Source organism: Myotis yumanensis, unplaced genomic scaffold (assembly GCF_028538775.1).
Source record: "Myotis yumanensis isolate MYYU_CA2020_CCGP unplaced genomic scaffold, mMyoYum1.0.hap1 SCAF_3, whole genome shotgun sequence".
NCBI classification, from domain to species: Eukaryota; Metazoa; Chordata; class Mammalia; order Chiroptera; family Vespertilionidae; genus Myotis; species Myotis yumanensis.
The window spans coordinates 1,922,934-1,950,080 of NW_027223754.1; the positions used below are offsets into that span (position 1 = coordinate 1,922,934).

Below are 27,147 nucleotides of genomic sequence, written 5' to 3' on the forward strand. Positions count from 1 at the left end.
GCCCGGACCTCGCCTTGGATGCCGACGGCGGCTTTAAAACTCAAGTTAGAATCTGAACATCACCACCTAAAAATAGAGACTATCACCTAGGAAGAGGGTCAGCCTGGCCTTCCTCCGCAGGGGTGCGGTGGGGTGGGAGTGGGAGTGGGTGGGGGTGGGAGTGGGAGTGGGTGGGGTGAGGGTGGGAGTGGGAGTGGGTGGGAGTGGGAGTGGGTGGGGTGAGGGTGGGAGTGGGAGTGGGTGGGAGTGGGAGTGGGTGGGGTGAGGGTGGGAGTGGGAGTGGGTGGGAGTGGGAGTGGGTGGGGTGAGGGTGGGAGTGGGAGTGGGTGGGAGTGGGAGTGGGTGGGGTGAGGGTGGGAGTGGGAGTGGGAGTGAGTGGGGGTGGGAGTGGGAGTGGGTGGGGTGAGGGTGGGGTGAGGGTGGGAGTGGGAGTGGGTGGGAGTGGGTGGGGTGAGGGTGGGGTGAGGGTGGGAGTGGGAGTGGGTGGGAGTGGGTGGGGTGAGGGTGGGGTGGGGGTGGGAGTGGGAGTGGGTGGGAGTGGGAGTGGGTGGGGTGAGGGTGGGAGTGGGAGTGGGAGTGAGTGGGGGTGGGAGTGGGAGTGGGTGGGGTGAGGGTGGGAGTGGGAGTGGGAGTGGGAGTGGGTGGGGTGAGGGTGGGAGTGGGAGTGGGAGTGGGAGTGGGAGTGGGTGGGGTGAGGGTGGGAGTGGGAGTGGGAGTGAGTGGGGGTGGGAGTGGGAGTGGGTGGGGTGAGGGTGGGAGTGGGAGTGGGAGTGGGAGTGGGTGGGGTGAGGGTGGGAGTGGGAGTGGGTGGGAGTGGGGGTGGGGTGAGGGTGGGAGTGGGAGTGGGAGTGGGTGGGGGTGGGAGTGGGAGTGGGTGGGGTGAGGGTGGGAGTGGGAGTGGGAGTGGGAGAGGGTGGGGTGGGGGTGGGAGTGGGAGTGGGTGGGAGTGGGGGTGGGGTGAGGGTGGGAGTGGGAGTGGGAGTGGGTGGGGTGAGGGTGGGAGTGGGAGTGGGAGTGGAGTTGTGTGGGGTGGGGGTGGGAGTGGAGTTGTGTGGGGTGAGGGTGGGAGTGGGAGTGGGAGTGAGTGGGGGTGGGAGTGGGAGTGGGTGGGAGTAGGGGTGAGGGTGGGGGTGGAGGGAGCTCCAAATAAAATACAGGCGAGACCGTCCTGGACATTTCATCCGAGCGTGAGAACAGCATTAAAATTCTGTGGAGAAACAGAACCCACCCTGGGAGTCCCGGGAGCAAGTCTGTGAGCACCTGGCGCCCGTCCGGGCCGGAGTCCGAGCGGCCCGGGGGACGAGGCGGGCCCCACGCTGCTCTCAGCGCTTCAAGAATCCGGGGCCCCGGCCAAAGGACATTCCTAGGAGCACAGGTCACTCCTGGAACAGGAGGCTCATTCCTCAGCCGCACACCCCACCCCCCGGGCCCTGAGCCGCTCTGATCCAATGACGAGGACTCAGCACAGGAGGGTGACAGCTGAGCGCAGCCCCACGCGGCCCCCCGACAGGAACCTACACCCCAATTCAGATGAGAGCGTGGCTGAGCGAGAGCTCGGCTCAGGGTCTCCTCGGCCCAAGGCCCTGGAGCAGGTGCTGGCCGTGCACAGCCCGGTGCAGGGGGCCTGGGTTCCGAGCCGCCGCCCACGGGCCCACGGCCGTCACTGCCCACAGGCCACCCTGCGCGGAGGCCACTCCGTTCAGACTCGAGAGAGGGAAACAGCTTTTCTTTTTAAAACAATTGTTAGACTACAGCTCGGCCCAGCTGCTGATGTCAACCCAGGAGCCAGGAGGTCACTGACTTGATTCCCGGTCAGGGCACAGGCCCAGGTTGCAGGCTCGATCCCCAGTGTGGGACGTGCAGGAGGCAGCCGGTCAATGATTCTCTCTCATCATTGATGTTTCTCTCTCTCTTCCTCTCCCTTCCTCTCTGAAATTTAAAAATAAAAAAATTTTTCAAACGTCCGTCAGGGTCTTGGTTGGGTCCCAGCATCTAGAACCCTCCTGGCACCCGCTCCCGGCGTCCACTGGGTCCTCTGTGACCTGTGCCTCAGGCCCCGAGGCCAGGCCCCGCTTCTCTGAAGAGTTCACTAGAGCAGTGGTCAGCAAACTGCGGCTCGCAAGCCACATGCGGCTCTTTGGCCCCTTGAGTGTGGCTCTTCCACAAAATACCAACTTCTCCGCATGGGCCAGGAAGGGCCATGAAGTTTCAATCACACTGTACGTGCGCGCCCGCACGTGTTATTTTGTGGAAGAGCCACACTCAAGGGGCCAAAGAGCCGCATGTGGCTCTCGAGCCGTGGTTTGCCGACCACTGCACTAGACAAACAGGTAACGATCCTCGTGGGCTCAGCACCTGCAGCACCTGGAGCGCCTGCTCTCACGGATGCGCAGGGGGAGCTGGTTCTGGTGGGAAACCATTCAGGCCCCATGGAGGCTGCAGGAGGAGGCGGCAAGGGTCACACCCAGAAGGGGGCATGGGGGCCGGGGCTGGCGGGCGCCCTGCTCTTCGGGGCTGAGGAACGGTGCCTCCATGGGGATGCGGCCCTGGGGGTGGGCGAGGGGCACCCACCCAGAAGCCTAAACTGAGCCCAAGTATGATGGTCACTGCTCCAACTTTATGATGACCCTGTATAACAAAAGGCTCATATGCAGATTGTCCCCTCCACCAGGAGTTTGACCAGGGGGCGGGGCTGGCTGGCCAACCTCCCGCGTCCCCTCCGCAGGCCGGCCCGATTGGCCCTGATCGGGGATGGCCAGCCTGACCCCACCCATGCACAAATTCGTGCACCGGGCCTCTAGTAACATCCATAAAACCACACGTTCGAATGCCGGCCTGAATTATTTACACGCGCACCCTCCTCTTTCCCTGGAAAGGGTCTGATGGAACTTACGACGCACACGATTCCCGTGTATTTATATAACACGTGTGAAATGCGTGTTCTTTTCTCAGTCTCACAGGAACTCCTGAGCAAACGGAGAAGCTGACGTTTTTATGACCCAACTCCGATCGTCATTTTCAGACAAAAGGAGCTCGCGACTGTGACCCAGGGTCACAGGTCGACGGGGCCCAGCCCAGGTCGCCGTGTTTGTCTTAATTACCGGACGGTAAGCAGTCAAGTTGTGGAGAATGGGAATGGGATTGGGGGAAAAAAGAGTGAATTGCATAATGTTGTGACCTTTTTGTACAAAATAAAGGCTGTGCATACAGAGGACCTGTGTGCTCAGTGGTGAGTGTCCACCTGGGAACCAGGAGGTCACGGTTCGATTCCAGGTCAGGGCCCAGGCCTGGGTTTGGGCTCCTTCGCCAGGAGGGGGCGTGCAGGAGGCAGCTGATCAATGACTCTCATCACTGATGTTTCTACCTCTCTCTCTCCCGTCCTCTCTGTAGTCAATAAAAATATATTTTTTAAAAAGAATAAGAGAACCTCACTTTAGTTTAAAAACCTGAGACCTGCGTGCTGCGTCAGGGACAAGGCAAAGCCGGCGGGTGTGAGCAGTGTGAATAATTTGTTTTCTTTCACTTCTCTGTCCTTTCTACATTTTCCCACTTATCATGAGGAAAAAATTAAGGGCCTGCATCTCTGAAGGGTGTGAGCTTATTCTTGCTCGACCTGGTACCAGACGCAGCCCGCGTGACCCAGGTGTGAGCACGGCCTTCCGCACCTCACGCAGCCGCGCACCTGGGACCCGTCTCCCCTGACGCCTGGGCTTCTCTGTTCCCAGGCGGGGCCCAGAGGGGCTGGCCACTGTGCGTCCCTCTAGCCTGACCCTGAAGCAGGAGCCATGTCAACGAACTCAGAGAGACCAGCAATACTGCCTGGGATGTGCGTCCACAGAGAGCGGCCCGCCCTGAGGTTTGGGACACTGAGCTGCCTCAGTCCCACCAATGCAGCGCTGGCGTGTGCACACGGCCCCCACCTGGGGGTCTCCTACCTGTGCACACGGCCCTCACCTGTGGATCTCCAGCATGTTCACATGGCTCACCTGTGGATCTCCAGCGTGTGCACACGGCCCTCAACTGTGGATCTCCAGCATGTTCACATGGCTCACCTGTGGATCTCCAGCGTGTGCACACGGCCCTCAACTGTGGATCTCCAGCGTGTTCACATGGCTCACCTGTGGAACTCCAGCGTGTGCACACGGCCCTCTCCTGTGGATCTCCAGCATGTGCACACGGCCCTCACCTGTAGATCTCCAGCGTGTGCACACGGCCCTCACCTGTGGATCTCCAGCGTGCACACGGCCCTCTCCTGTGGATCTCCAGCATGTTCACATGGCTCACCTGTGGATCTCCAGCGTGTGCACACCGTACTTGCTCTCGATCCTGTACTTGCCGGGCTCGGCCGCTTGGCTGATCAGGGTGCCGTTTTTGTACCTGGAGGAGGAGACGCGCGTCCGTGCTAAGGGACTGGGGTTGTGCCCACTCCTCGGGTGTCACCGCGCCCTCTGCAGGGGACGCTCAGTGTCACGGGCGGAGGGTGAGGGGTGCTGGGGACCTCCCGGGGCCAGATGTCCGCTGTGTGAGGACAGAGCGGCTCCTGCTGATTCCGAGCGTGGGCGCTGCTCGGCCTGGGAGAGGGCGTCCCCGGTCTCCTGGACGCCGGTGGGAATCCGGGTCTGTGTCCTTCCCCTTGGGAAGTAAACGGACGGTGTCGCCGGGCCCCAGACCCCCTCCCTGCGCCTCAGCACAGCCGAGGGCCCACCCCGACCCCCACCCCGACCCTGACCGGGGAGCCAGCCCTCAGCCTCGCACCGAGGGCTCATTTCAGAGAAGAGGCCCTGGGAGGCGGGAGTCCCTCTCCCTGGACGGAGGGCCCCGAGTTCCATCCCGTGCTTCCCACGGGGTTCGGGCGGGCGTCGCCCAGTAGCGGGGCGGGCGTGTTCTTGGCGCGGCCCCGCTGCCCCCACTGGAGCCCCGCGCGGCCGGGAGGCGCACTCACCACTGCACCACGGGCGTGGGGAAGCCCTGCACCGTGAAGCACAGCGTCACGGACATCCGCTCCCACACCGTGTGCGACCGCAGCCGCACCAGGATCTCGGGGGCGCGCCTCATCCGCTCCTCGAACACGTGCCGCTCCCAGGCCAGCGAGTCCTCCGCCTGCGGGAGCGCCGGTCAGCCGGGGAGGGACACGCGTGGGCAAGCGCGGCCCCCGCCCTGAGGCCACGGACACACCCCAGGCCTCCCGCCTGCCGCTCCCCACCCCACCCCGCTCCCCACCCCACCCCCTCCCCGCCTCCCCCGCCTACCGCCTGCTGCAGGGAGTATCGGTCCAGCTGCTCCCGCGCCTGGGCGCGCGCCAGGTGCACGCTGTCCTCCAGCCCGGCCAGCTCCCGCAGGAAGCGCTCCCGCTTGGCCTCCCCATACAAGGCCACCTGGGACTCGTACCTGTGGGCGGGAGGCGGGACACAGCCCTGACCGCCAGGACATGGGCAGGGCCTGGGCACGGGGACGAGAGGCCAGCGCTCGGCCGGGGGCTGTCTCAAGGGGGAAGCTCCCTTTGTCTTTCGTTCAAGGGGCCTCCGGGTGTGTTAAGCCTCCCTGCACCTGCCTCCCCCCCACCTGCCTCCCCGCACCTGCCTCCCCCTCACCTGCCTGGCCCACACCTGCCTCCCCCACACCTGCCTGGCCCACACCTGCCTCCCCCACACCTGCCTGGCCCGAACCTGCCTCCCCCACACCTGCCTCCCCGCACCTGCCTCCCCCACACCTGCCTGGCCCGCACCTGCCTCCCTCCCATCTGCCTGGCCCATACCTGCCTCCCCCACACCTGCCTGGCCCACACCTGCCTCCCCCTCACCTGCCTGGCCCGAACCTGCCTCCCCCACACCTGCCTCCCCGCACCTGCCTCCCCCACACCTGCCTGGCCCGCACCTGCCTCCCTCCCATCTGCCTGGCCCATACCTGCCTCCCCCACACCTGCCTCCCCCACACCTGCCTCCCCCACACCTGCCTGGCCCACACCTGCCTGGCCCACACCTGCCTCCCCGCACCTGCCTCCCCCACACCTGCCTCCCCGCACCTGCCTCCCCCACACCTGCCTCCCCGCACCTGCCTCCCCCACACCTGCCTCCCCGCACCTGCCTCCCCCACACCTGCCTGGCCCACACCTGCCTGGCCCACACCTGCCTCCCCGCACCTGCCTCCCCCACACCTGCCTCCCCGCACCTGCCTCCCCCACACCTGCCTGGCCCACACCTGCCTGGCCCACACCTGCCTCCCCGCACCTGCCTCCCCCACACCTGCCTCCCCGCACCTGCCTCCCCCACACCTGCCTCCCCGCACCTGCCTCCCCCACACCTGCCTCCCCGCACCTGCCTTCCCCACACCTGCCTGGCCCACACCTGCCTGGCCCGCACCTGCCTCCCCCACACCTGCCTCCCCGCACCTGCCTCCCCCACACCTGCCTCCCCGCACCTGCCTCCCCCGCACCTGCCTGGCTCACACCTGCCTCCCCGCACCTGCCTCCCCGCACCTGCCTCCCCCGCACCTGCCTGGCCCACACCTGCCAAGACAGCTGGACGCAGAGGGGGGAACACCACCACCAGAGATAAAACATGTTCAGGTTCACCAGGTGTTTTAGGAAGAGTTCCAACAGCCAGATCCTCAAAGTGAGTTCCCGGGAACCCCGTGAATTACCCGGTCCCTGGCCATTCAGATTCAATGCCGTCCACCCTCCCCTTGCACCCCTGGGAAAACTGAGGCATGGGAGGTTTTCATAATCCATTTGAGGTCACAGCAGGTGTAACTGGTAAAACTTAAACGATAAAACTCAAGTCCTCTCCCTGTGCCCACAATTACATACAGGGGGTCCCTTTTCTCAGGATCCAGCTCAGAAAGCCCAGACTTTTAAATGGGCCCCTGGTGAGGCGACCCTTTTACAAAAGAAGTCTTCACTTTACAATAAAGTGAGTGTGTGTTCCCGCGGGGCATTTAACACAGGAGTCGGATGTTAAACAATCCGGCTCTTCTCAGCTGCACGTGGCCATCAACAGATTCCGTGTCTCAGGGCCACTTTCACAGTGAAACCTGTTCACCCGTCTTGTCTCTCCTTCAGGTTTGAAGTGTTTAGAGAAGCAGAGAAAACACCCCTATTCCATAGCGGGGAGGGAGGCGGGACATCAGCTGTGGCAGGAAGCGGCCGCCGGGTGTGTGACTATTTTGATCCTAAAAGATCGGAGGAGGATCACCACCTGTCCCTCTGGGATCTGAGATAATGTTTGCACTGACGTTCTCATTAATCCGTCTCGTTCCTCTGCCCTTTTCCCATGAGCCCCGTCCTCCGAAATGTGGAGTGTGAGGAACCACAGCCCCGCTGCCCCTACCCCCGACTCAGGTGGAACCCTACCCTCTGTCCCCTCCTTCTCCCCCCCAATCCGGGTGGAACCTGCCTGCTGTCCCCTCCTTCTCCCCCCAATCCGGGTGGAACCTGCCCGCTGTCCCCTCCTTCTCCCCCCAATCCGGGTAGAACCTGCCTGCTGTCCCCTCCCCCCCCCCCCCCCGCCCCCGATGCGGGTGGAACCCTGCCTGCTGTCCCCTCCTTCTCCCCCCAATCCGGGTGGAACCTGCCCGCTGTCCCCTCCTTCTCCCCCCAATCCGGGTGGAACCCTGCCCCCTGTCCCTTCCTTCTCCCCCCAATCCGGGTGGAACCCTGCCCCCTGTCCCCTCCTTCTCCCCCCAATCCGGGTGGAACCTGCCTGCTGTCCCCTCCCCCCTCCCCCCAATCCGGGTGGAACCTGCCCGCTGTCCCCTCCTTCTCCCCCCAATCCGGGTGGAACCTGCCTGCTGTCCCCTCCCCCGCCCCCGCCCCCGATGTGGGTGGAACCCTGCCCGCTGTGAAGAACTGACTTGCTTGAGTCCCCCCACCCTCACCGGAACGATTCACAAGCTAAGAGGCTGGTGATGGAAACTCAAAATCAACCTCACACCCTTAGTGCTGCTGGCGAGGCCGAGTGCCGGGTGGGCCACAGACCTGAGACCAAAGCCAGAGGCACCATGCATGGGGTGTGGGGCGTGGGGCGCGGGGCGCGGGGCGTGGGGCGTGGACTCCGGGCCACGGGCGCTGATTCTCAGGGCCGAGAGGAACACTGGACCGTATGGCTCTGACTTCACCTGCCGCCTGCCTGTCCTCCAGGCTCCCTGTCAGCCCATCCTGCGCTCTCTCCTGCCCTGTCCCGGGCCGGGGGATATGTGATGGGACCCCGTCCCGGTGGGAGGCGCTGCGACCTGTGACCCAGGCAGCGTGGGGGGACCAGGGCATACCTTCTCTTGTTCTCATGCTCGCTCTCTTCCTCCTCGGAGCTCACCCTCTTGGCGCAGAGCCTGCAGACTGTGCCGCCCTGTGACAGCAGCTTCTGGCTGGCAGCTCGCTGGGAAGACGACTTCTCGGTGAGAGACCGCTGGGAGGATGACTGGGAGGACGACCGGGAGGACGAGCGCCTTGATGAATGCGAGAAAGTGGGCGTGTTAGAAAACTGTTCTTTCTATACACACATGCGCACACACATGCACGCACACCTGTACACACAGTGCACACACATGCAGGATCATGTGTGTGCATGCTTACCGATACATTACCTTTGTGCATGAAGTTATGCAAATGTGTGCGCACGTGTGCAATCTCACGTGTGTACATGCATGCACCCTTGCAGGTGCATGCAAACATGCGCACACATGCCAACACAGTGTATGCATGTACCCACATCCACATGTGCACATACACATATGCACGCACGCACACCTACCTCCCTCTGCACCCGGCTCCCCGCACTCAGAGGGACACTGTCACACGGAGCTCCTCCCCCACCCCCTGCCCTGTGTCAGCCGGTGCCCACAGCTCTGGCCCCGCACCAGGAGTATATATATCCGAAGGCATCTGAGGCTCCCGCAGCGGGTGGGAGGGGCTGGGAGTGTTTGCCTTTGTTTGTTATGGGGATGGCAACTGGACCCAAGGACCCCAGGCATTTCTAAATATAGGGTGCTGGTGACACGCAGGAACCCAAGGCGGAGCCCGCCGGCCCGCAGCTCTCCTCTCGGCCCAACCTTCCCATCGGTGCCCTGGAGCTGCCGATGTGCTGTTCGTGAGCGGGAGCTGCAGCCCGTGAGGATGCCGGACTTCAGAAACTCCCAGAGGACTTTGGGGCTTGACCCCCACCTGTGACTCAGGGTCACTTCACTCCTTGTACATTTACTATTCATGCAGCAGGTTTCCACCCATCGTTCCTCTGCCATCCCATAATTTCTCTGCCACTGGCAGCTTTCCCTCCCCTTGTCTTCCCTCCCATTGCCCTTGTTTTTTGGTGGCTTTTTAAATTCCTCTTCTGGAAGATGCGTGAAGAAGGATAAAGTCAATGAGCACTTCCTAAAAAGCCTCCACCCCTCCTGATCTAACCTGGGGTCAGAGTCAGTACACCAGGGTCCACCAGGATCCACCAGGATCCACAGGGTCCACCAGGATCCACCAGGATCCGCCAGGGTCTACCAGGATCTACCAGGATCCACCAGGATCCACCGTGGCCTACCAGGGGCTACCAGGAGCTACCAGGCTCTACCAGGATCTACTAGTATCTATCAGGATCCACTAGGGCCTACCAGGATCTACCAGGCTCCACCAGGGCCTACCAGGATTCACCAGGATCTACCAGGGCCTACCGGGATCTACCGGGATCCATCAGGATCTACTAGGGTCCACCAGGGCCTACCAGGATCTACCAGACTCCACCAGGGTCTACCAGGATCTACCAGGGTCCACCAGGATCCACCAGGGTCTACCAGGACCTACCAGGATCTATCAAGGTCTACCAGGACCTACCAGGATCTAGCAGGATCTACCAGGATCTAGTAGGTCTAGCAAATTCTACCAGGGTCTACCCGGATGCCATGTAGCATTCCACACATAGTTCCCTGAGCAGCCGATCAGCCACATTCGCCTCTGGCATTGAAGAAGGGAATCCGGGATCACTGCCACCCCTGACCCTCCCCAATCACGTCACTCCAGGCTCCAGGGGACCAGGTAAAGCTCCCTGCCTCTGATGTGGGACGCCCATCTTCGAAGTTCTGTGCGTCTAAGGCAGGGGTGGGGAACGCCCAGCCCGAGGGCCATGTGAGGCCTGCAAAGCCCTTTGGCCTGGCCCTGCCGAGGCATGAGGGGCGAGTTTATTCAATGTTTGACCAAAGAGACCAGGTAATTTTTAAGCGGATAAATCTGTATGGCCCGTGCGTGATGTTGTAAATGCCCCAATGGCCCTTGGCAGAAAAAAAGGTTCCCACCCCTGGTCTAATCAGTGAATTCCAACTTACATTTTTGCTGCATATTCGTTCATTAGGTATCGCGTCTGAATATTGCGATACGACTGGTCGAAGTGCTTGTGTCTCCTTTGGTAAAAAGGCATGGTGACAAGCGACATCTTGGAGTTCACCTGCGAGTAACGAGTAACGAGCAGCATGAGGCCCTTTCTGAACGTAGCCCTGCCATGTCCACCGAACCCTCTACCAAGCCTGTGGCAAAGGGGACAATCCAGTCCAGTTAGCCAAACCCACGGGCAGTGAGTGGCGGACTGTACACGCGTGAATAATCCCCGACCAGCAGTCCAGATGCCGAGTGAGGCCCGGGACCCGATTTCATTCTTTGTCTGCTGCCTACAATTCGAACATTGGGCCCTCGCCAGTCTGGCTCAGTGGACGGAGCATCAGCCTGAGGACCAAAGGGTCACAGTTCAATTCCAGTCAAGGGCACGTACCTTGGTTGCAGGCTCCTCCCCGGCCCAGGCCCTAGTCAGGTCTCGTGCAGAAGACAATCAATCACTGTGTTTCTCTCACATCGATGTTTCTCTGTCTTTCCCTCCCTCTTCCACTCTCCCTAAAGATCAATGGAAAACTATCCTTGGGTGAGGACTAAACGAAAAGAACACTGGGCTAGGTATTTCAATTTTTTGTTTGTTTTGTTTTTAATCCTCACCCAAGGATATTTTTTTCATTGATTTTTTTTTTTTTTTTTTTTTTTTTTAGAGAGAGAGAGTGGAGGGGAGGAAGGAGGGGAGCAAAGAGAGAAACATTGATGTGAGAGAGACACACTGTTTGGTTGCCTCCCGCATGCAACCCAAGGCCAGGGATCGAGCCTAAAACTGAGGTACATCCCCTTGACGGAGAACCAAACCCATGACCCTTCGGGCCTAGGGCCCATGCTCTAGCCACTGAGCAAACTGGCCAGGGCTATGGTTCGATTCAATTGTAAACGCAACAGATATTTACAGAATGCCTGGTTTGTTCAAGGCCCCCTGGGCGATGAGGATAAAAATAATTAACACAGGTGAACGCATACTTGGAATACGAGAGCAGGGAGATGCACAGTGTGTGTTCTGGGGAGCAGGAGGTGCGTGTAGCTGAGGGGGAGTCAGAGAGGCCCCTGCAGGGGGCATTGGAGGAGAGCCCCGAGGTGGATGGGCAGACAGGCAAAGGGGAAGGAAGGAAGGAAGGGAGGGAGGGAGGGAAAGTGTCCCTGAGCAAACACAGAGCTGGAGGAGTCGAGGAGGCAGGAGGGCTCCCTCTGGGCTGGGCCCTGGGAAGCTGAACTGGTGGGGGACCCGGCCGGCCATGTGCTGGCCCTGGTGGCCGCCCGCGCCGGCGAAGCTCTCGGGCCCGAGTCAGACCCGTGTGGGGGACACGTTTGGCCAGCTTGGGCCGGTTTCCTCTCGGAGAGGCCACCGCACCTGCCGGCTGGAGGGAGAGCCTCCCGCAGCAGAATTCGGGGCGCCCCAGTGTCGCCCCACCCCGCGCTTACTCAGTCTGCGTTGACTTAACCCTCCAATCTGGCTGCACTTCTGGACAAAGGAAAGGGTCCTGTCACTGGCCCAGAGGACGGGAGAGGACGAGTTGTCTCGCAAAGTCTGACCTGCAGCTGCCAGCGCCCCAGGAGGGGTGGTCCGCACGGGCGGGGCCGGGCTGCCTCTGAGGGTGAAATGCCCGGGGCCACGGCAGCCTCCCTCCTGGTCCCCGTGTCCTGGGCAGGGCCCGGGCACGTCAGCTCGCCATCCATGACGATCCAGGGCCCGGACGCCCCACCCGGCGAGGGGCAGGCGCCGTGGTGAGCGGCACCTGGAGGGCAATCGGAGTCCAGGCCCGGTCCCCGCTCTGCCCGCAGACGCCACAGAAGCCCCGGACCCTCTCCGCCCGCCCTTCCATCTCCGCTCGCTTAGGAGGCATCGCGCTGGGGGTCACCCAGACCAGGGTCAAGGACTCCGCTCCGCCCGCTCGTCATCCCACAAGCACCTGGGCATGTGCCCGGTGCCAGCCCAGCCTGGTCACGGCCCAGGGGTCAGGACAGGTCTCAGTGCCCTCGCCCCGATGCAGGGACTTCTGGCTCCGTGCCCCCCGCCCCGTGCCCACCCTGCGCCCGTGGTCCTCTGCACCCCTGGACACCTCAGCCACATGTGTGTGCCGGGCCCGCTCCCCTCGCCTCACGGCCCTCCTGTGGGACTGCCCGGTGTCCCCAAGCGCCCCAGGTGGGGGACCAGCCCCGGGAAGCGGGCTCCGTGGGCTCCGCAGGTGCCAGAGCTGCCGCCTGGAGTCACAGGCCCTGAGGAGGGGCCCGGGGGACTGGACCGGACTGTTGTGTGTACAAACGACACTAGAACGAAAAGGGGCTCTCGGGGCCCAGCAGCCGCCAGAACGCACCCCGTCTTCCCAGGAGAGTGACCTCTGACACGGCCCAATGTCCTCCCACAGGCCTGCCCGCAAGGGCGCTCCCCACAGCCCTGGGGGGACCCCGGCTCCCAGCAGAGACCAGGGGCCCAGCAGCTCTCGGCCTCAGTCTGCTTTGCGGAGAAATGGGGCTCCTGGCCCTTCAGCTCCCGGGGGTTTGGGCCTGTGACCCCCTTTAGGCCACACGCCCCCGAGCACTGACCACCCCAAGGCCAGGAGTGGGCCCGGCAGCCCGAAGCACAGGCCGGTCTTCTCAGCAGACTGTACCAGGGTCACACGCTGTCACATGACTGACCTCGGCCTGTCCGGGTTCGACTCTCGACCTGACCTGCGGGGAGGCTGGAGGTGAGAACACCTGCCTCCCTCCTCCCCCGTCGCCCCCTGCCCCCAGCGCTGCCTGAAGTGTGAGCCTGTCCTCATGTCCTCACGTCCTCACGTCCTCACGGCCGCACCCGGGGAAGGCGCGTCTGTGACACGCTGAGGCCTAACCCCCTCCGGTGAGGAACAGCCGGACCCATTCTCACGGCCGAGAAGGGACTTAGCCTGGGAACCTTTGCACGCAGAGCACTGACTTCCATCAACCAGGACACGCCCACTGGGCCCTGAACATGCCCGAGTCCACAGCCCAACTCACAGCTGTTCTCGCAGAACGAGGGGCCACAGCACCTGCAGGGGGCCTCCCCCAGGTAACCAGGTAACCAGGCCCCCAGGGAACCAGGGAACCAGGCCCCCAGGGAACCAGGGAACCAGGCCCCCAGGGAACCAGGGAACCAGGCCCCCAGGGAACCAGGCCCCCAGGTAACCAGGGAACCAGGGAACCAGGGAACCAGGCCCCCAGGTAACCAGGCCTCCAGGGAACCAGGGAACCAGGGAACCAGGCCCCCAGGGAACCAGGCCCCCAGGGAACCAGGGAACCAGGACCCCAGGGAACCAGGCCCCCAGGGAACCAGGGAACCAGGCCCCCAGGGAACCAGGGAACCAGGCCCCCAGGGAACCAGGCCTCCAGGGAACCAGGGAACCAGGGAACCAGGGAACCAGGCCCCCAGGGAACCAGGCCCCCAGGGAACCAGGGAACCAGGCCCCCAGGGAACCAGGCCCCCAGGGAACCAGGGAACCAGGCCCCCAGGGAACCAGGGAACCAGGCCCCCAGGGAACCAGGGAACCAGGGAACCAGGTAACCAGGCCCCCAGGGAACCAGGCCCCCAGGGAACCAGGCCCCCAGGGAACCAGGTAACCAGGCCCCCAGGTAACCAGGCCCCCAGGGAACCAGGCCCCCAGGTAACCAGGCCCCCAGGGAACCAGGCCCCCAGGGAACCAGGTAACCAGGCCCCCAGGTAACCAGGCCCCCAGGGAACCAGGCCCCCAGGTAACCAGGCCCCCAGGTAACCAGGCCCCCAGGGAACCAGGTAACCAGGCCCCCAGGGAACCAGGCCCCCAGGGAACCAGGGAACCAGGCCCCCAGGGAACCAGGCCCCCAGGGAACCAGGCCCCCAGGTAACCAGGCCCCCAGGGAACCAGGGAACCAGGCCCCCAGGGAACCAGGACCCCAGGGAACCAGGCCCCCAGGGAACCAGGGAACCAGGCCCCCAGGGAACCAGGGAACCAGGCCCCCAGGGAACCAGGCCCTGGGCCCCAGCACCGGCTCCTCGAGTCACTCACGGGAGCTGCTGCCCCAAAGCTTCTCCAAACGCCTTCCCCAAGAGGGCCAAGAGGACAGAGAAGGGAGCAGTGACGTTTAAGTCCTCACCCGAGGACACGTTTTCATTGATTGTTTGACGGTGGGAGGAGCATCAGTCGGTTGCCCCCCTCTGCACCCTGACCAGGGATCAAACCGCAACCTGGCTATGTGCCCCGCCCCGACCGTCGAACCCGCAACCTTTTGGTTGTACTGGACGACGCTCCTCCCAAGCCCCCGGCCAGAGCAAACTGGGGCGCTGGGCAGCTCTGGCAGCTCACCCTCAGCCCAGCCTCCTCCGGGTCACCTTGGGAGGCAGGACACAGGCCCAGGAGGTGCTCACCCAGATGGTTCACAAACCGACCCTATGAAAAGCAGCTGGGCACTAGGATACCCCCCCCATTCCCCAGGGGGAGGGGGCAGCCTCCTGCAGCGTCCTGGGCACTAGGATACCCCCCCATTTCCCCCTGGGGGGCAGGGGGGCAGCCTCCTGCGGCAGCTGCCTCAGGCAGATCCTGGCAAATGGAGCCCAGACCCGTTCCCTAAAGATCCCTCCGCGTCACCCTTGTTCCTCGATGTCTGACTTCTGCTCAGAGAGGACCACGAGGCCAGGAGGGAGGGGCGGCGGCCTCGCCACTCCCCACACCCCACTCTCCACACCTCACTCCAGGCACCCCACTCCCAGCACCCCACTCTCCACACCTCGCTGCCGGCACCCCACTCCCCACACTGCACTCTCCACACCCCACTCCTGTCACCCCACTCCCCACACCCCACTCCCGTCACCCCACTCCCCACACCCCACTCTCCACACCCCACTCCCGGCACCCCACTCCCTACACTGCACTCTTCACACCCCACTCCCGGCACACCACTCCCCACACTGCACTCTCCACACCCCACTCCCGTCACCCCACTCCCCACACCCCACTCTCCACACCTCACTCCCGGCACCCCACTCCCCACACCCCACTCTCCACACCTCACTCCCGGCACCCCACTCCCCACACCCCACTCTCCACACCCCACTCCTGTCACCCCACTCCCCACACCCCACTCTCCACACCTCACTCCCGGCACCCCACTCCCCACACCCCACTCTCCACACCTCACTCCCGGCACCCCACTCCCCACACCCCACTCTCCACACCTCACTCCCGGCACCCCACTCCCCACACCCCACTCTCCACACCCCACTCCCCCACACCCCACTCCCCACACCCCACTCTCCACACCCCACTCCTGTCACCCCACTCCCCACACCCCACTCCCCACACCCCACTCTCCACACCCCACTCCTGTCACCCCACTCCCCACACCCCACTCTCCACACCTCACTCCCGGCACACCACTCCCCACACTGCACTCTCCACACCCCACTCCCGTCACCCCACTCCCCACACCCCACTCTCCACACCTCACTCCCGGCACCCCACTCCCCACACCCCACTCTCGACACCCCACTCCTGTCACCCCACTCCCCATACCCCACTCTCCACACCCCACTCCTGTCACCCCACTCCCCACACCCCACTCTCCACACCTCACTCCCCACACCCCACTCTCCACACCCCACTCCCTACACTGCACTCTCCACACCCCACTCCTGTCACCCCACTCCCCACACCCCACTCTCCACACCCCACTCCCGGCACCCCACTCCCTACACTGCACTCTTCACACCCCACTCCCGGCACACCACTCCCCACACTGCACTCTCCACACCCCACTCCCGTCACCCCACTCCCCACACCCCACTCTCCACACCTCACTCCCGGCACCCCACTCCCCACACCCCACTCCCCACACCCCACTCTCCACACCTCACTCCCGGCACCCCACTCCCCACACCCCACTCTCCACACCTCACTCCTGTCACCCCACTCCCCACACCCCACTCTCCACACCTCACTCCCGGCACCCCACTCCCCACACCCCACTCTCCACACCCCACTCCTGTCACCCCACTCCCCACACCCCACTCTCCACACCTCACTCCCGGCACACCACTCCCCACACTGCACTCTCCACACCCCACTCCCGTCACCCCACTCCCCACACCCCACTCTCCACACCTCACTCCCGGCACCCCACTCCCCACACCCCACTCTCCACACCCCACTCCCAGCACCCCACTCCCTACACTGCACTCTCCACACCCCACTCCCCTCCCCCGCTGCCCCCAGCCCTCGGGTGCAGACCCCACCTCTGGTTCTGGAGCGTGACCAGGAGCCGGGCTCTGGGGCACCGAGCTGACCTCTGCGGTGACCCCGCACAGAGCGGGCAGCCCACAGTCGCCCAGGGGACGTGGACACGCCAGCAGCACCTGTCCTGCCCCGCGCCCCCAGCCACCGTCGGGGCGGGCAGACCCCCAGCTCCGCGTTCTCTTAGGAAATCACCGGATTCCACTCCCCCTTTTCCTGCCTGCACCTCGTCACAGGCCCTTTCCTTCTGAGACCACAATTTCCAACCTCAGTGCAGGGACCGGGGACCTGAGGGGAGGGGCCCCAGATCGGGGTCCCCGTGGGGTGCTGGGGAGGGACTCGGGACACTAACAGCAGACACGACCGGACGATGTGAAAATCTGACCAAGAAACTCGGACCTCAGGTCTGGGCAGGTTAACTGGTCTCCACCCTGAACGGTCCCGGGGAAGCTGGGGGGACCCAGCCTGTGCCCGAGGCACCGTCCCCCCAGGAAGGAGAGACCAGGAGAGGAACGAAGAGGGAAACTCACCGAAAGGGAAGGACGGTGCAAAGGGGAAGCAGTGCTGCCCGGCTCAGGACGGCAGAGCCCAGCTCAGGACGCAGTGCCCGGCTCAGGACGGCAGAGCCCAGCTCAGGACGCAGTGCCCGGCTCAGGACGGCAGAGCCCAGCTCAGGACGCAGTGCCCGGCTCAGGACGCAGTGCCCGGCTCAGGACAGTGCCCGGCTCAGGACAGTGCTCAGCACTCCGGGCAGAGCCTGTCCGCCCCATTTAAGGCCAAGCACCTGCCGTATATAGACACGTGGCTTCTTGCCCAAACCGACAGGGACCGTAATCACAGCCGGTCCTGGGAGGAGACGGCCTGTTGTGGAGGAAAATCCCACGGAAAAGGGGCCCTCACAAGGGCTCCCCACTCCCCGGGAAGCTGACGACGCTGCTGGCGGCCCAGGGGCGAACACAGCATTTACACTCATTTTCCATGTAAATCCTCAGTCTCGCTCCCATCCTGTCGAGGGACGGCTCCCAGGCGCACAGATGGACAGGCCGAGGGTCTCTCCACCACCGGACTCAGGCAGAGGCTCACGCGGTTACCATGGTGACCAGGGCCAGCACGGGACTCCAAGGGCTGGGGGGGGGGGGGGACCTCCGTGGCTAATTTTTGTTTGTTTTAATTTCAACAACCGCTAGGTTTCCTCCTGGGGTGGACTTAACAAGACCTGCCTGAAGGGGGAGCGATGCCCAGTGGGCAGCTCCGTCTTATTTATAGTTATTACCACAGATGGACGCTGTGCCCCCTCCCCCAGTGGCGGGGTGTCTGTCCTGCCCGGCACATGTGCAAATATAAATAACACAGCACTGGCACCGCATGGCTGGCACCGGGCTTGTGTGGCCGAGGGCAGGGCAGCTGGTCACCCTCTGGGCTCTGTGCTCCCACCCGTAAAACCTTTGCAATAACAACGATCTTGCACGTTTGTGGCAGAAACTAGAAGAAGTAACGTATGATAAGTCCTGGGAGCCCTGGACCCTCCATGTGCCCGTTTAGCGGGTACCGAAACACGCCAGAGCCCAGCAAGAAGGCCGGCGAATGAATCGCTTACTCGTTACCAAGACAAGAGTCAGAGGCGTTGGCTGGCCCCTCTGAGAGTCCCCTGCACACGGACCTGGACTGCATGCCTTTACCGTGTGAGCCACCCTAACGCCGAGGGCCCAGCATTGCACGACAGATGCTGCGTCGGCAGCAAGCACAGGTCCGCAGCTGATGGGTGAGTTCTGTCATCCGCGTCCCTTCGCTCCGGAAACCGGTCCTGCCTCTCCTGGGAGGTCACTCACCCTGGGACAGTCACCGTGCCCGCCGCCTGCCCATCGGCCTCATCCTCGGGCCGGGTCCCAGCTCCTCCTGAGCACACAGCCCCCTCCCGAGCACACAGCCCCCTCCCAGGAGGAACGTCTCCCACAGGGACCACGGCCACGCTCCTCACCCTCATCTAGACTCAGGGACTGCCTGCCCCCGGGATGTGGGAGGCAGCCCCGGAATCCTGGGCAGCTCAGCACTGAGTCAGGACAGAGCTGCCGGCTGCTGGAACCTGGAACCCCCAGGCACTCGGGGCTCAGCACTGCCCAGCCGAGCACCGTGAACTGAAACCGCACCAAGTCACGTCCTGATCGAATTGCCAACAGCTAGTGATTCGGAGGGAAGAAGAGGAGAAAGTCACACTATGCACAGATGACATAGACTTTTTCATCAGAAACCATGCAAACCAGAGAACAGGACCCCAAAAACATCCTCTGGCCACAAAAATACCCTTTCAGAAATGAGGGGACGCCCCAGCCAGCTGGTGCGTGTGGAGATGCAGGGGAGCCCAGCCCCCATCCTGGGCAGTAGGAGTGCAGGTCACAGCAGGTGGACACGGCCAGGCACGGGGTCCAGTGCCCACAGGGCCGGGTGACTAGCCCATCGCTCCCTCCCGGCCAACGGACTTTCTGCACATTCACTGCCATCCACCCCTTGGCCCATCACACTGGTAGGGGGCACCTGACTTAATCTGAATAGTAATCGTATTATTTTAGATTTTAGAGCACATGTGCTTATGTGAATAGGGGGTTAACTTTCTTATATGTGAATAGGGGGTTAAGTTTTTCTTAAGTTTCCTTTGCAGGTTTGTGAGAAACGTTTGAGGAGGTGACTCAGCTGTGAATCCAGCAAGCAGAACCCATAAGCAGGGTCAGACTGACCCACCAGGAGTCAAAACATCATCTCATCCATATCATCTCCTCACCATCATCTCATCCACATCATCTCCTCACCATCATCTCATCCACATCATCTCCTCACCATCATCTCCTCACCATCATCTCCTCACCATCATCTCATCCACATCATCTCCTCACCATCATCTCCTCACCATCATCTCCTCACCATCATCTCATCCACATCATCTCCTCACCATCATCTCCTCACCATCATCTCCTCACCATCATCTCCTCACCATCCTCTCATCCACATCATCTCCTCACCATCATCTCATCCACATCATCTCCTCACCATCATCTCATCCACATCATCTCCTCACCATCTCCTCACCATCATCTCCTCACCATCATCTCATCCACATCATCTCCTCACCATCATCTCCTCACCATCATCTCCTCACCATCATCTCCTCACCATCCTCTCATCCACATCATCTCCTCACCATCATCTCATCCACATCATCTCCTCACCATCATCTCATCCACATCATCTCCTCACCATCTCCTCACCATCATCTCCTCACCATCATCTCATCCACATCATCTCCTCACCATCATCTCCTCACCATCATCTCCTCACCATCATCTCGTCCACATCATCTCCTCACCATCATCTCCTCACCATCATCTCCTCACCATCATCTCCTCACCATCACCTCATCCACATCATCTCCTCACCATCATCTCATCCACATCATCTCCTCACCATCATCTCCTCACCATCATCTCATCCACATCATCTCCTCACCATCATCTCCTCACCATCATCTCATCCACATCATCTCCTCACCATCATCTCATCCACATCATCTCCTCACCATCATCTCATCCACATCATCTCCTCACCATCATCTCCTCACCATCATCTCCTCACCATCATCTCCTCACCATCCTCTCATCCACATCATCTCCTCACCATCATCTCATCCACATCATCTCCTCACCATCATCTCCTCACCATCCTCTCATCCACATCATCTCCTCACCATCATCTCATCCACATCATCTCCTCACCATCATCTCCTCACCATCATCTCATCCACATCATCTCCTCACCATCATCTCCTCACCATCATCTCATCCACATCATCTCCTCACCATCTCCTCACCATCATCTCCTCACCATCATCTCATCCACATCATCTCCTCACCATCATCTCCTCACCATCATCTCCTCACCATCATCTCATCCACATCATCTCCTCACCATCATCTCCTCACCATCATCTCATCCACATCATCTCCTCACCATCATCTCCTCACCATCATCTCATCCACATCATCTCCTCACCATCATCTCCTCACCATCATCTCATCCACATCATCTCCTCACCATCATCTCCTCACCATCATCTCATCCACATCATCTCCTCACCATCATCTCATCCACATCATCTCCTCACCATCATCTCCTCACCATCATCTCATCCACATCATCTCCTCACCATCATCTCCTCACCATCATCTCATCCACATCATCTCCTCACCATCATCTCATCCACATCATCTCATCCACATCATCTCCTCACCATCATCTCCTCACCATCCTCTCATCCACATCATCTCCTCACCATCATCTCCTCACCATCATCTCATCCACATCATCTCCTCACCATCATCTCCTCACCATCATCTCCTCACCATCATCTCCTCACCATCCTCTCATCCACATCATCTCCTCACCATCATCTCATCCACATCATCTCCTCACCATCATCTCCTCACCATCATCTCATCCACATCATCTCCTCACCATCATCTCCTCACCATCATCTCATCCACATCATCTCCTCACCATCATCTCATCCACATCATCTCCTCACCATCATCTCCTCACCATCATCTCATCCACATCATCTCATCCACATCATCTCCTCACCATCATCTCCTCACCATCATCTCATCCACATCATCTCCTCACCATCATCTCCTCACCATCATCTCATCACCATCATCTCATCACCATCATCTCCTCACCATCATCTCATCCACATCATCTCATCCACATCAGCTCATACACATCATCTCATCACCATCATCTCATCACCATCATCTCCTCACCATCATCTCATCCACATCATCTCATCCACATCATCTCATCCACATCATCTCATCCACATCATCTCCTCACCATCTCATCGCCTAATGCCAGAGGACAATAGCTGGCGTCTGCGGGCCCCAGGGCTGCCTCCCCCAGCCCCTTCCCCTTCATAGTCCCGTCCCCTGCACCTGCTGGGAGGCTGGATTCGAATGCTTGTCAGCACCCTGCCCTCTTGGTTGGCTAAGTAAACACCTATATGATTCAACCCTGCCTTCGTTATTAGACACAGCAACAGGCAGCCCAAGCCCCCCGAGTTTCCCAGAAACAACACCCCACCTGCCAGGCCCTTCAAAGCAGCCCCAAGGCCCCTGCAACTGCTGAAGCTCCCGCCAGGTGCTCTTCTCATCTACACCCCGACTCTGCCCCTGCCTCTCCCCCAATGACATCACACCCTGGATAGGCCCAGCGCCGGGCAGACTCACAGCTAAGCTGGGCTTCTGTGTCATGCTGCCTCGCTCCCTCCACTGACCTTACACTCAGCTAGCTCAGTGGTTGAACGTCGACCTATGAACCAGGAGGTCACAGTTCAATTCCCAGTAAGGGCACATGCCCGGGTTATGGGTTTGATCCCCAGTGTGGGGCGTGTAGGAGGCAGCCGGTCAATGATTCTCTCTCATTTGCTCTCTCTCTCCCTCTCTCTCCCTCTCTAAAATCAATAAAAACACAGTTTTAAAAAGTACTTTAAACTCAGCTGGTCAGACACAAGTTCAGGCTCCCCCACTGCTCCCCATCTGGTCTCTGTCCAGTGTCCCCACCCCATGAGCGGCACGAGCGAGCTGAGTCTTAGGCACCTCCCTCAGGCCCCAGGGACTCTGGCCCTTCTTCTTCCCAGACATCCCCCCCTCCCCCACTGCCTCTTCTCCGTCCCCACTGCCCGAGCTGGGTGACCTCCGGCCAGGGCCCCGCCTCTGTCCCCTGCGCTGCCTGGGGCTCTCCAAGTCAATGTCTCAGAACCCCAATCTGCTGTCACCTGCACCCCTCACAGCCGTTTACGTCTTAAAATAAAGACATACCTACTGTGTGCGCCTCTACCTCCACCAGGAACCACCCCTCTGGTGAGCGTCGGGCCCGTCCATCCACCAGCCGGACCGTGAGCCCTGGTGTCTGCTGGCCAGGGAGTCCCAGGACACAGCTCTGACCTGCACACAAGCGCTGGCCGGTGGCTCAGCTGCTTGGAGCATCGTCCGTGCACCAGAAAGGTGGCAGGTTCGATTCCCAATCGGGGCACGTACCTGGGTCACAGGTTCAATCCCTGGTTGGGGTGTGCACAGGAGGCAACCAATCGATGTTTCTCTCTCACATCAATGCTTCTCTTTCTCTCTCTCTCTCTCTTTCTAAAATTAATAAAAACATATTTTCGGACCCTGACTGGTTGCTCAGTGGTTAGAGCATCAGCCCATGGACCAAAGGGTTGTGGGTTTGATTCCCAGGCAAGGGCACGTACCTTGGTTGCAAACTCAATCCCTGGCCCTGGTCGGGTCATGTGTGGGAGGCAACCAGTCAATGTGTGTCTCTCACATATTTCTCTTTCTCCTCCCACCTCCCTTCCTTCCACTCTCTCTAAAAAAAAATTAAAATCAATGGAAAAAATATCCTCAAGTGAGGATTAAAACTACCCCCAGGGGCTCACAAACCCCCAGCAGACATCTCTCGGAACGAATAAAGCAAACTCCTGAGCCACGCGCCTCCTGGAACGTCAGCGAGAAACCGGGTGGTGATAACACTGTTATTCTCCCAAACACCCAGGTAACCGGGTTACCAGCGTGTCTGGAACGGAGCCCGGAGTTTTTCCAGGATCTGTGCATCCAAACACGCCCGGAGCCTGGCAGCCACGGCAGCCTTGTGCCTGGCAGGCTCACGTGTGCCTGTTGGCACGACCTCCATGGACTCATCATTGAGCGCGGGTGTTAGGAGCTACGTGCCCGGGGCCACGGGGACACACAGAGGGGAGAAGTGTCCTCCGGACTCGCAGGCTCGTCGGATGGTTAGAGGTGCAGAGGGTCTCAGCCGAGAGGAAGCCCACGGAGCCTGCGGGAGGAGGAGGCCTGGGACGAGCCCTGCGGAGTCGGAGAGGCCATGTGACTCCTCCACCTGGACGACGTTGGGTGTGAAATGCCCCCAGTGCTCGTCGTGTGTGGGAACCTGAGACCGGCCCACCGGACAGCGCCCTGCTCTTCCCCACGCCCGCGTGGTGACCGTGATGGGCCGGCCTGGCGCGCGGTTCAGCCCATGCCTTCGCTTAGTGCCTCGCCATCGCCAAGCCCAGCAAACGCCGTTGGTATCAAATGTGCCGGACGGCTTTGCCCTTGGGTGCTATTTACAGTTCCTGTTGACAGATGCGGCCCTGAATTAGCGGGCAGTTTATCTCCACGATGTCCTTAAGCACTCGCCACGCCGGGAGGCACTGAGGTCCGCCGGCCTGAGCTCCGGTCAGGGCACGGGCACCGGGCCTGGCTCTCCTCTGTTAATCTGGGCGGAAGCTGCGTGACCCGGCACCGCCCCTGCCGCGGCCCTGGCCCCGGCCTCCCGGCTGTAAAGTGAGGCTGGATTAGAGGATCCTCGCTTAAGCCCCGCTACGCCGCGATTTCCCTCCCGGGTGGCCGTGCCCGGGGAGGGCATGAACGCAGGTCAGTCTGCTGGCTGGGAACAGGCCCGGACGCGGATCAGGGCACGGGCCGCCGTGCCGACAGGACTCCATTCCCAAGTGCTTAAGGGCTTAGGGTCCCGGAGGCCATGAGCTGTGCTGACAAGAACAGTTACTGGTGCTCTAGCCCGTATGGCTCAGTGGGTAGAGCTTCAGCCCTCGGACGGAAGGGTCACAGGTTCGATTCTGATCAAGGGCACGTTCCTCGGTGCCCGGCCCTGGTCGGGGCGCGTGCAGGAGGCAACCCGTCGACGTGTCTCTCTCACATGGACGTTTCTCTCTGCCTTTCCCTCTCTGTTCCACTCGCCCTCAGAACCAATGGGAAATGTCCCGGGGGAGGATCAACAACAACAGCAAACTCTCCGATCTGCCCCGCCCCTGGGGGGCCTTCACCCCGCGGTGTTGGCAGGGCCACGGAGGCCGGCACAGGTACAGCACAGGTACAGAGACCGGAGACCCTGTGGACGCCTAGACCGGCTGGGAGACCGGAGGTGGGACTCTGGGCCACAGGCTTCAGAAAGCCAGTTCCCAAAGGGAGCATCCCGCTTATGCCCACCAGATGGCGCCCTGGCCCGCCGGCCCATCTGCCTGGCGGGGGGACATCTGTGGGCGGCTGCGAGAAAGGCAAACACATTCTATGGGAGAGGAAACACTTAATGACTGTGCTGCCGATGATGTCTCCATCTCGGAAAAAAGCTTTTCGAATCCGAACTCGGCTCTGGCTCGTCACAGTAATAGTTCTGTCTCCCCACAAGATCGTCTGGAAAACTCCAAGGTGAGTGATGGCAGTTCAGTTATTGGCAACAACTCTTACATCAGAAGTAGATGCAGAGACAAAGAAGCATCGAACAGACCGTCAAACCTCAGAGGGAAGGCAGGGGAGGCTGGGTGAGGGGGTGAGAGACCAACCAAGGACTTGTATGCATATTCGCACAACCAGTGGACACAGCCACAGGGGGGCGGGGGTGGGCTGGGGCAGGGGCGGGCTGGGAGAGGACAGCGGGGCACAAGGGGGACACAGGCAATAGTTCCAATAATAAAATACTTTTAAGTACAAATTAGCAGGCACAGAACAGTCCTGGGACGTCAAGCACAGCACAGGAAACACAGCCAATAATGTTATGCTAACGAGGCCTGGTGTTAGCTGGCACGAGGCTTAGGGGGTGATCCCTTTGTCAGTTACACAAACCTCCGATCACTGGGTTGTGCACCTGAAACTCACTGAACCTCAACTCTAATTGAAATTTTTTTTAAATATTATTTTTTTAAATGTTCAAAAATCAGGTGTGTGTGCTTGTGTGCGTGTGTGCACGTGTGTGTGCATGTGGGGGTGTGCACACACTGTGGGGTTAACTGTGTGTGTCGCCTAGCTGCGCACGATGCCCAGGTGTCTGGTCAAACAGCAGCGAGGGTGTCCGTGAAGATGTGGATGGGGAGTGACTGCGTCCATCCTCAGGGCCAGGCGCCTCCGCTTGGAAGTTACTGGACCCCAGACCTTCCTTCCGGAAGGACACAGTGAGCAGGGAGGGCCTTCCAACTGCTCCGGATGGTGAGGAAGTGGCAAGCGCGCCTCTGGCTGCAGCGCCCCCCCTCGGCAGCAGAGGGCGCCGAGGCTTCCCGCTCCCTCCTGGACCCCGGCCAGCAGGAACCCAGGAACCGCAGGACACTCAGACCCGCCAGGCCAGCCGGAGGTCAGCGCAGAGAAAGGGCCTTTGTCCCGGCCGTTCCCACACCCGCCTCGCAGGCAGGAAGACAGCAGGCTCTGTCCCCCTGGCCCCGTGTGACCAGCCGGATGGGACGTCTGTGCACAGAGGCTCTGGGGAGGCGGGAGGTCACCCTCAGCATCCTTCCCGGGACAGGAAGCAGGAGCAGGGGACAAACAGCCGGAGGAAGCACAGGCCATCCTCCCCCGCTCCCCCCCACACCATCTCCCTCTCCCCTCCCCCCGCACCATCCCCTACACCATCTCCCTCCCCGCCCCCCGCACCATCCCCCCATCTCCCTTCCCCCCCCGCACCATCCCCCATCTCCCTCCCCCCCGCACCATCCCCCCATCTCCCTCCCCCCTCCCCCCCACACCATCTCCCTCCCCCCCGCACCATCCCCCCATCTCCCTCCCCCCCCCCGCACCATCCCCCCATCTCCCTCCCCCCCGCACCATCCCCCATCTCCCTCCCCCCCGCACCATCCCCCCCATCTCCCTCCCCCCCGCACCATCCCCCCATCCCCTCCCCCCCCCCCGCACCATCCCCACTCCCACACCATATCCCTTGCCCCCCTCCCCCCACACCATCCCCACCCCCACACCATCTCCCTTGCCCCCCTCCCCCCGCACCATCCCCCCACGGGGGCTTTTGTGAGCCGGCCAGTGCCCAGCCTGGGCCTCCAAGCAGCAGGCGTCCACTCATTTTGTGGGGGAGGAGTCTTGGTGGGAGCGGCTGCCCTGCCTGGCTGCCCCAGGACAAGGATGCCCTGGCCCGTGAGCCCACCCACTGCTCCCATGTCCCTCCCCATGCAGGCGGGGACCCTGCACGCAGGACTCACTGCTCCCCCGTCCTGCAGGCCCTCCCCCCCCCCACACACACACACACACACCCCATGAGCCTGCCCATTGCTCCCGAGTCTCTCCCTGTGCAGGCGGGGACCTTGCATTGCATACAGATGCCACCTCCCGTCCCTCACACCTGAGCTCAGAGCACAGAGGCGGCCTCACCTTCCGTGAGGGGAACCCCCGGGACCAGGGCAACACAGGCCCGTCTTGCAGAGTAAACACTTATAAAGGCAGCAGCTGCTGGGCAGCGAGTCTTGGGAGAGGAACCTGACCCCTGACCTCATTGTTCCCAGGAAAATGCATGTCCACCTCATCAGGCGCTCGTGTATCGCCCGGGGGTGGGGGTCGGCTGTCTCACCCCCGGGGAGCGAGGCCCTGCACGGCTCACCCTGCGCTGAGGCGGGGGAGGCAGAGAAACTGTTTTAGGTTGTACATGAGCCCGAGGATGCCTCACTGCTCAGACTTAGGGGTGTCCTGCTGTGTCCCTGCTCAGGTTTGGGGGTCCCGCTGTGTCCTGCTCAGG

The 27,147-nt window shown here is 61.5% G+C and overlaps 1 protein-coding gene across 2 annotated transcripts in view; it reads right to left on the minus strand.

The window, feature by feature from the left end:
- The window catches only part of MYOM2 (myomesin 2), a 61,499-nt gene extending 38,424 nt beyond the window's left edge, over positions 1 to 23,075 (minus strand). The window contains exons 1-6 of one of the 2 annotated variants that reach the window (XM_070408076.1): positions 22,874 to 23,075; positions 10,300 to 10,418; positions 8,263 to 8,439; positions 5,250 to 5,388; positions 4,943 to 5,100; positions 4,285 to 4,377 (exon numbers count right to left, since the gene is read on the minus strand). In XM_070408076.1, coding sequence (XP_070264177.1) covers positions 4,285 to 4,377; positions 4,943 to 5,100; positions 5,250 to 5,388; positions 8,263 to 8,439; positions 10,300 to 10,418; positions 22,874 to 22,912 — 725 coding nt within the window. In that variant the 5' untranslated portion in view covers positions 22,913 to 23,075. Of the gene's footprint in view, positions 1 to 4,284; positions 4,378 to 4,942; positions 5,101 to 5,249; positions 5,389 to 8,262; positions 8,440 to 10,299; positions 10,419 to 17,108; positions 17,253 to 22,873 lie in introns of those variants that run through there. The other variant, XM_070408077.1, reaches the window with a different exon arrangement.
- Between the last annotated feature and the right edge of the window lie 4,072 nt (positions 23,076 to 27,147).